Raw genomic sequence first — 10,686 nt, forward strand, 5'->3', positions numbered from 1 at the left:
ACAATTTTCTCTCTAATTTGGAAGATAGTGTTTTGGTGGGCCAAGAGAGAAAACTCAGCCCCACCAAAATTCCCACCCCCTTCTCCTTTCAACCAAACACCTCTTCCAATAATTTTCTCTCTTTTTTTTCCATCCTTCTTATTTCACCTCTAACCAAACACATTAAGTTTAAAATGCTAAGAAATTCCACAAACTTTTTTTACCAAATGATGTTTTTTGATCTTGTTTTTTTATTTTTTTTTTATTTATAAAGAAAACAGACATAAAAAGAGAGTAAAAATACATATTTATGCTCATGTTTAATATTTCTGGGAATCCTAAAACAGTATTACGGAACAAACGCCAAATAAGTGGGTAAAATGACTTTTATTATTATTATTACACTGGTAGGAAAAATGATTTTGAGCCAAACTACAAATGGATTTATTGCAAAGTCTGCAGTCACCCCCAAAATAATATATACGCTAGAGACTTCAACTCTATATAATATCACGTGCTTTTCTCGAGTTCAAGGCTGGATGATAAGCTCTGGGATCCAGTATACAATACTCCTCTTTCTACAGGGTCTATAAGAGGGGATTCCCAAGTTGAACCCACGACATTGCACCAAAATCCAACCAGTGGGGACTTTCGAGGAAAAGAAGAAGAAGAAGAAGAAGCTCCTTTTGCAAATACGGCCTTCACTTGAAGATGAAAACTGCCTCCGATTAGTTATGAAAGATGGAGAATTTGCTAAATCTCATTTGAGATTTCATAATTTTAATGCTATCGATCTAGCTACTGTGATTTTCAATATTATCATAAGCATGCATTTGATTTAAGACACTCATGATTAGACAATTCATGGACACCATGTGAATCCTTGCATTAAAAAAAAGAAAAAAAAAATTGTTACTATGAATCCTACGTTGTTTGGATTTTAAGGTTCTTTGTCTCTAAAACAAGCTTCGAAAGCTTGATAGGTAATGAACAGACGCAATACTTAGTTTCAATGCTAGTTAACTACTTCGATTACAATAAAAACCATTTTCCATTACAATTTGTAAGTGTAACTGAATAGCAGGAGACTTGTGAGGAGATGATGCAATTTGGCTAAATGAGCAAATTACAGATTCCTTCAAATCCTCTGACAAACAAATAATACATACGCTAAAACTGTCAACTAGATCTGGTACATTGTCCACGAAATGTCAACTCTTTCATATCTTGAGCTTTTCTTGAGTTCAAGGCTGGACAATAAGGTCTTTAATGGCCGTGTAACTCAAGGTTATTGCTTGTTCTTCAATACAAGTTTTGAATTCCCTAATTCCATTATTGTAACTATTGATTTTTTTTCTTAAATGATAAATTTAGGGACACAACTGTTGCCCCAACTTGTTGAAGTGAAATGTCATAAATGGTGGAAATAAAAATGATGTTAGTGTTGAGTCCGTCAACCTATGCAAAGCTGATTGTACACCACTAACAATTTGTCATGTTAGTAAATTGTGAAAAATGTCGTGGATAAAAGTTGTGTCCATAGAAAGTTGAAAAAAGAAGAAGAAGAAGCAAGTCTTGAGCTCTCGGCCAGTTAAGGGTTGGAATGTTGGATATGGATCAAAACATCAAAACAATAACTATTTCTGAAGGTATAAAAAAAGTATTTTGGTCTATGCAGAAATACAGGCAGGCACCCGCAACCCACACTCATTCGCACAAAGAAGTGATCAAGTGATTCAAATTATTGCTACAAAACCAATCTCAATCTCAGACTCTCAACACCCCAGGGAAATTAAATGGTAAGAACAGATTTATCTTCAAATTCTTAATTTCACAACACTGCTGCAGGAAAAAGGTTGCTGAATTTACAGCTGCTTTTTCCCTCTTTAACATCCATTTGCTTAGGATCCCTAAGATTGTTGCAGGTTTAAGGTTTTAGACAGAACAGCCTATATAGCAAACAAAACGACTAGAACAGAAAATTCTAGCTCTCATTGTGATCATAATTCATGATTGCCATAGATGGAAAATTGGCCTCATTGAAAATTGGCTTACACTAGGCAGCAATAAAATTCAGCTGCTAAGGGTCTTGTTTAAAGATGAAATCAGATTTCAATCCTCTTGAGCTTCTTGAAACTTGTACATCAACAAGAGAACTTTTCAAGGACAACGCAATTTTAGGACCAGTTTGAATCTATGTTGCTAAGCTTATGATCATTGTTAAATTCATAGACATAAGTAAAAATGACAGGCATCACAATGCACAGAACACTCAATAGTAGGATTAAAAAGGAACAAAATAATCCATAAGTTCCAGTCTTCCTGAAACTATGAATATTTCACATATACCTGCCAACCTGTTTAGTTGCAATCTTCAAAAGGCAATGAAGTAGTTATTGGAAATTCTATGAAGGATAAGAAACAAAATTTGCAGCAAGAATATTTACACTTGTCTTGATAAGACAGTTATATCTCGCTACACACAACATGGCTTTCAAAGGGAAGAGTAAATAGGAACACCTGGTATGGTTGCACCAGAATCAACAATGAAAATGTTGCCCGAAACATATTCAGAAGATTCATGTACCAAGTATCGAACAAGTGATGTCAATGCTGGATCTGTAGTGCCATATTCTCTTAAAGGGATAATTTTCTTTGTCACGTTATGCAGCCATTCTTTTTGCAAGAGACGCTGGGTAATCTCAGATTTGAAAATGCCAGGTGATATAGAATTCACTCTAATTTTATATACACCCAATTCCAATGCCATGACCTATCATAAGTAGAAATAACATTATATACAAGAAGAACAAAATCAACACACACACACACACATGCTGACATGCATACATATTATGCAGCACAATTATAAAAAAGCAAGAGGGACAAAAACAGCAAAAAAAGACCAATAGTATGATAAGGATACATTTAGCGTGCGTTTGGCTCTAGCTTAAAAAGCCAGTTTATTTTACTATATTACTTATTTTTGGTACCATTCATGGGCCCCACTGCACTTTTTTGATATTATTCATGAGTCTTACTATACTATTTCAGCTAACTTTTACCTTTATTTACCATACTTTCAGCTAAAAAATTTCAGTTTCAGCAAAATAAGCGAATCCCAAACAGACTCTTACTATGGGTAAAGACTTAAAAAGAGCCTGGCTCCTATCTATAAATAAGTTCAGGGCTGTTCCTTTAATATTTAATTTATGATGTGTTCATCACATAGTTATAGAAAAAGGTAGCATCCTAGTTTAAAAAGACAATCAAAGTGATAGCACAGTGGCCAAGGACGACGACTCATGAAGTACAGGCCATCAGACCAAAAGTTACTAAAATAAAAAGTAAGGAAAGAAAAAGAAACACACATATAGGCAAACAGTCAGCAAACATAATAAGCCTGTCCCAATTTCATAAAATGCAATATGATTCTGTTTGGGGATGGGATATATGTTTTGGTACTCAGTTTCAATGGGGGCCAACAAGAGAATATTTAGGACATGTACTTGAAAATGTCTGACCTGAAGTGAATCTCCGGTCTTCATTTGTGTGTCTATTCTTTAGGTGTTTCTCTTGGAATTTTCTTTTTCCTCTCAATTGGAAAAATATAAAATAAAATAAAAATCTTAAGGTGATGTAATATTTCATCTTTTATTTTAATTTTTTTTTATAGGAAATGTACTAAACCTTTTCTTGAATCAAAAGAAGTAAATTTTTTAATAAGTAATAGAGATTTATTGATATAAAAAAATAGACACCCAGGTATACAGGGAGTATATAGGGTGTACAGATCAAATACAAAAGAATCAAAAGAAGTAAATTCTATCTGTTTACCTATTGTTGAATCAATTGAAGTAAATATATTTTTGTTTAGCGTGAGTTTTTTTTTTTTTAATCTCTGCAGTGCATTTTTCTATGAAGATATTACGATTTTTCATCTTATAGAAATTATTTTGTTTTCAAACAATTACAAAACATGACAATGGTATTAACCCTAAATTTTGGAAGAGTTGCATGGCAATTGACGTTACCTTTGTCAAGGTGTTTAGGCCTGCCTTTGAAGCAGCATAGGCAGCAGAACCAGGCAATTGCCCACGGTCGAGACCAGCAACTGAAGATATGTTTATAATTGATCCTCCCCTCCCCGCATCACGCATGTGTATGCCAATGTATTTTGACACCAACCAGTTTCCTGTTAAGTTTGTTTTGATAACATGATTCCATTCCTCCTCAGACAATTCTAATGGAGAACTCACATTACCTAATGTACACCGCATAAGAGTTAGAAATATTTATCAACAATAACCTTCAACAATTTAGTAACAAAAACAGCCAGATACGCATCCTGGTACCTGAACATTTTTAAAAGCTCATAGAATTATAATAAAGATGAAGAAGCAAATGTTAAAAATAGAAACATAAAAATTCCAAGAAGCACACTCATTCTTTTTTAAAAAAATAAATAAATTGGCAAGTTACTCATATCCAATGGGTCTTAAACCTATGACCTCACCTTCCACCTAGCACTTAAAAGGAGTGAAGGTGTCAGTTGAGTTAGAACTGATCTTGTCAATACAAGAATGAAAACTCAAAAGATATATTTCTTAAATAATCAACCGTGGATGATCCACAGTCATCTAAGCACACTTGTCCATGTATGGATATCATCCTTTTACATACCTGTGTCCACAATATGTGTATGTGCAAAGTTTACATATATGAACAAGACAATGTAGTCAAGTGTGAAAATGATGTATAAAGTGTTTAAAGAATAGAATGTTAGAAGTAAAAAGTCACAGACCTATAAGATCTCAAAACTTGTAACTAGCATTTTGGGGCTACTTCCAAGGGATTCTACCCTATAATTATTACCTTGTGTGTGCACATCCCTTAGAGAATAGTCAAGTACTGGAAAAACTATGAGCACTCATGTTAGTGTGTGTGTGTCTATATATATATTCACAAATATGTTCACATGCGAGCTCACATGAGGGTGGGTTCCTAGGGAGACTCAAGAGTGGAGTCCATCTGTCACTTGAAAGGGTGGTGGATTTTGCTGGGCAGTCCTAATTATATTTCTTGTGCATAACAACTCGAGAATATCATCAAAGTTTCTATAATCTTAATCCTCTCAATAAAGGAGTCCAAAATTTGGACACGTAAAGATTAATTGGTTTATAAAAATCCACACAATCAATTGAAGTTGAATTATCATATTTATATCTCTAAGCACACCTTACTAAGTTACTCCCAAGGGCATTAAATTGCATCAATCCCGTCCACATAACCAATATGCAGAAATCAAGATAGAAAAATCCTTTAAGCAGGTAAGACATAAGTTGAATGATTATTCAGCTTTGTTCACAAAGGAAGATGCCTCTCCCAACTCGGCCCCTCCCCCAGCCAAATGGGAAGCTCCACCCTATCTTTGGATCAAGTTGAATGTTGATGCAGCACTCTCTAGTTCATCTTCTGCTTTAGCTGTAGTGGCTAGAGACAATACGGGGGACATCATCAAAATCTGGTCCAAAATCCATACCTTCAGCTCTCCAATTGTAGCCAAAGCTTCTGCCATTCTCTGGGCTGCCCAACTCGCACATGAAGAAGATTGGAACCACATCATCATCGAGGGAGATGCCGAAATTTGTTTTGATCCTCTTTCCTCAGAGAATGTCATCCCTGACTGGTCTATTGTTAACATCATTAGCAGTATTTTAAGCCTTAAGTCTAGTTTCTTAGGTTGTTTTTTAGTAGGGTTAAAAGGGATTGCAATATGGCTGCTCGTGCAGCTGCAAAGTTTTCCCTTAACACCGAAAAATCATTTTGCTTTAATAAAGACAATCTACCAGGAGCTCTCGCCTCCACCTGTTGGTAGATTTTCTTAGTTGTACTTTGTTTAATTTCTATGAACATTGCAGTTTATCAAAAATAAAAAATAACTAGAATTTACTCTATCTAGTGCCAACCAAATATGACAGGCAAACCGTTTGAAGCATAACAGTGGGAAACTGGAGAATCAAACACTTCACACTTATTTATTTATCACCCAATCAAACACTCACAAAACCAAATTAACCATATTAGGGCAAGAGAAATTAAAGGGATTGATTTCTTTTTTAGTTTTCTTCGTATCAGTACAAAACTACAAATTACCAAATCCAAACCTTAATTTTCCTTCAGTCAATTCTCAGGAAACACACAACAAACAGAATTAAAAATGAAATTTAACAAAGGGAAAATTACACAATTCTCCCTAAATTTTGATTGGTTTCAAATTACACCTAGATTTTAAAAAGTTCCAATTAAAACCATAGACCTTTTAAATTGTTTCAATTCGCCTTATTATTATTATTATTTTTAAATGCAAATTCACATCAATTCTAGTTAGAACTTATCTAGACACAAATTCTTCCATGTGAATCATATCAATAAGTGTATAGACACACCCAATTTCATAGCACGTTGAGGTGTCAATTGTCAAGTAATACTATTTTATTATGCACCCATCACAACTTGACACCTTAGCATGTTATAAAATTAGACGTGTCTTTAGAATATTGGAATCGCATATGACATTTTGATACTAAAAGTACTATTCAGTTTTCACAACAATACCTAGGTGACAAGTTGCAATAGATTTTGATTTGGCTTCATCATTGACATAACTTTTTTACTTATGATTAACAACCTGCCACCTAAATTTTATTGTGAAATTGTAGTTAAAATAAGATAAATTGTTGAGTTTATTACACTAAACTATCACATAAAGCAAGTATAGGTATAGCTTACTTACGTGAGTTTCAGTTAAATTAACTAGTAAAATCTTTAATTATCGAAAAAAATATCAGTTTCAATCCCCCTACACCTTAAAACAATTGTAGTTAAAATAACTAATAAGATTAATTGTTGAGTTTATTACACTAAACTATTACATAAAGCAAGTATAGGTATAGCTTACTTACGTGTGTTTCGATTAACTCTTGATTAACTCAACTAGTAAAGTATCTTATGGTCAAATAAGATATCGGGTTTAATCTCCCTGCACTTAAAACTAAATGGGGTCTTGGCCTAATGATTAATAAAATTATATAAATAAAAATAAGGGTCATGCTCATTTTTCCCTAAAATAATTTTAAAAATAGTTTCAAAGCCCTTAAGTCAGTCATTCGTCAACACTTCCCTATAAAATAAAATAAATAAAAAGAAGAAGAAGAAGCTAGTATTTAATTCCAAACCTCTAAGTCCGGCGTTGTTGACCAAGGCATGGATGTGGCCAAACACATCCCAAGCTTTCTTTATGGACTTCTCGATGGTGGGTCCATCAGCGGTCAAGTCGAGCTCCACAGCCACAGCTCGAGGGGAGCTAGAAGAAGAAGAAGAAGAAGAAGAAGAAGAAGAGTTGATTTGGTGACAGAGTGATTGGAGTCTGTCGACGCGTCGAGCGGCGGCAATGATCTTGCAGCCAGCTTTTGCAAGGTCGAGACAGAATTCAAGACCAAGGCCTGAGGAAGCCCCAGTTACCATCACCACTTTTCCCTCTAGCTCTCCCCATGACTCCATCGCTATTTCTCTGACTCTGTTTTGGATTTAAAAAAAAAAAACAAAAAAAAGTAGCTTTTAAAATATTTCAATATAGATGCAATGTATGAGAGGTATAGAGTAATCCTAGGAACAAAACTATTTCCACACACAATTGCGTGGCTGTCAACTCATGATTTGATCTCAGTGCTTTTAGGTGTGCTCTCCGAGTATAGAAGATTTAATCAAAAGTTGACCATTCTTTTTCTGTCTCCTTAAATTTTAGTACTGTTTAAAGGGAGTGTATAATTATATTTACTTATTTATTTATTTATTTACGTACTTTTTAAAAAATATTTTTCAACGAACTCTTTGTATTTACTCAATTCTACTTAAATTTTATTTATTTTAATATTTAAAACTTTTGGTGGTATTTTTTTTTAACAAGTCTTGTAGAGTAAGTTAGAGTGAGTTGTAAAACCATCTAATTTTAATGAAAAATGTTTACAACCAGTGGTGGCTGTAGGAATTTTTTTGAGGATGGTTATTAAGAAATTTAAATTATACAAAATATAATAAAAAGAGAATTTTATATATTGACGACAAAAAAAAAAACACACAGAGACATGCATAAAGTCTTACAATTTCTTTTTACGAATTTGTTTACTTTGAAATTGTTACATGATAGTCACATCATCAATGTTGCAAGTTATGTTTCTTTCAAAATTTTAGTTAAATAAAATTTTCTTGGACTTTCTTATTTATTGTAAGAACCTAGTATATTGTAAAAGAGACCAAAGTTTAAGGACAATATTTTTTTGCAAACTTAGTTGTAGCCTAAGATTACAAGTCTCACTAAACAAATTAAGATTGCTACATATTTTGAAAATTTAACCATTAAATTGCATGTTCTTGATATTCTTAAAACACAAGTCTAATTTTATGTCAATTAGATGTTATTTACTACTCGATCCATAAACTTTTTTTTATATATAATTTTAGATTACAAAAACTCAAAACTTAAACATTTGGTTGAAAACATAGTTATTGATCATGATCTTGTTAAAATTTTGCAAGTATGGAGGATATAAGAAAAAATGTAATTAAATGTTGAATTTGTTAAAACTCACATCCAATTTTAAAAAATTTTGAATGGAGATGTAGCCTAATCTACAACCCAATTTGTTGCCAAATTTTGTTTAAAGTTTAATTATAGTGAGCCTAAAAAATATTTAGGGTTGTCATAGATTTTTTTAAGGATAAAAAAATCATAAATTTTTTAAATTTATACATAATAATTATAATTTTTTCAGGGCCAGGGTGGTCCTGTGACCACCTAAACTCTTATGTGGAGCCACTAGTGTTTATAACATTTTCACAATAATTTTACAACAAATCTTATGTGGTAAGTTATTACTAGTTCTAATTTAAACTCACTACTAAAACTATTTTTTTTCTCAACAATAATAGCCAACACCATCTTATTGCTTAAGATTTATTGTGAAAATATTGTGGTAGCATTTCTCAATTTCAATTTTCTATTTCTTTATTTAATTTTCCCTTTTCTCTTCATTTTTTCCATCCATACGTTTCTTCTTTTGCTTTTCTTTTTCTCTTGTTTTTTCTCCACCACACATGTATCCCCACTTCTCTTTATCTTCATTTTTGCTTTTCATTTTCTACCTCTATCACTTGGACTAAAAACACAAAAATATGTCATTCATCTTCACATCACAAAGAGGGGAAATCACCACTATGCTCCCCCACGGGAGAGAGAAATAGTCTTTGTCCTCTGTCCTTTTCCAGATATTGTGGGTTAGAACTTTTTTATTTTTTAATTTGTTCTGTTTTCATTAGTTTTATGAGAATGATCATGTTCTGTGATTTGATTACTGATTATGTTTTGGTGTCTTTATAGCCGTTGAGGTTGAGATAAATGCTGAAATTTTAATTTACCGCACTAAATTTTTTATTTGGATTTATTCAAGTGTGAATTATTTTAAGTGAGAAAAATAGTTTGGAGTTGCTATAGTGCTCTCTTCTTCAAGAGAGCTGCTGTAGTCACTCTAAAAAAAAATTGAAAAAGTCTACATTTTAGAAAGGCTGTTGGAGCTGATATTTTGGGTTTGCTCTCAAAAAATGACATTGGCTAGTCCATTGGAGATGCTCTAAAGAATTGGATATGGTAATGGGTGTGTAACGTGTGTACCTAGCACTACTTTGATAGTCTCATGTATGGTGATGTGATACTCCATCATCTCACATTTATAGTGAACCTCAGTATGAATTTTATTAGTGGGATCTATTGTAAATGAGAGAAAAAAGAGTGCCACATCCAAGAAAGTCAATTTCGTACCAGAAGCCATTTTAGTTTAGCCAATGTAGTGAAATATTTCAATACTAGTTGATATTGGTGTTTAGTTTTGGAATTACTATTATAATTTTATATTAAAAAATCATATATTTTATAAGCCTAAATATTAGCTCATATATATATATATATATATATATATATATATTAGTTAAATAACATTTTTTTAAATCAATATTTTAACATTTTTAATTTTTTTTTACTGTACCAGCCGAAATGTCAAAATCAGCTAAAACACTCAAAATATGCCTAGTACAACATGGTATATTTTTTTGTACATTTTAGAGGATTATCGATACCAATTTAATGGCCAGTACAATATATTTCTCTAGTACGATTGATACGGTACGATATTGACTTCCTAGACCACATCACCGAATTTCGAGAGCACTTCATAATTATATTGTCTTTTTTTTCCCTTTTTATAAGATAATTATACTGTCTTTTTAATTGTTAAAAGTTTTTTCTCTCCCCCCAGCAAAACCCAAATATTAGATGAATTTATTATTAGTTTTAGAAGAAAACATTATTTATTAATTTAACACATATCCCATGCCAAATTGGAAAATTATTTTATAAAACCGTTTTATATCTGTCCCACAATGTATGTGGGTTTCATAGGACCGTCTCACGAGATATCGTTTAAGCCAAATCACCATTTCAAAGAGTCTCGTTACAAATGCTCTATGATAGACAAATACATTTTACTTAAAAAATTATCACTACAACCATGATGTTAAATATATCTCTCATTTATTCATTCTCATGGGCCACTCCACCCACCCTAATTCCATAGGGTAGCAAGAGCAATTCAA

General features: G+C 32.6%; 1 protein-coding gene across 1 annotated transcript; it reads right to left on the reverse strand.

Annotated features, from left to right (window-relative positions):
• Positions 1-2,239: 2,239 nt before the first annotated feature.
• On the reverse strand, positions 2,240-7,761 carry LOC142611333 (uncharacterized). The gene is made up of 3 exons (XM_075783447.1): positions 7,218-7,761; positions 4,014-4,243; positions 2,240-2,752 (listed from the first exon to the last, which is right to left on the reverse strand). Exons 1-3 carry the CDS (start codon positions 7,540-7,542, stop codon positions 2,474-2,476), a joined length of 834 nt encoding a protein of 277 aa, XP_075639562.1. The 5' UTR covers positions 7,543-7,761; the 3' UTR covers positions 2,240-2,473.
• Between the last annotated feature and the right edge of the window lie 2,925 nt (positions 7,762-10,686).

The sequence above is a fragment of the Castanea sativa genome, chromosome 9, assembly GCF_040712315.1.
Source record: "Castanea sativa cultivar Marrone di Chiusa Pesio chromosome 9, ASM4071231v1".
NCBI classification, from domain to species: Eukaryota; Viridiplantae; Streptophyta; class Magnoliopsida; order Fagales; family Fagaceae; genus Castanea; species Castanea sativa.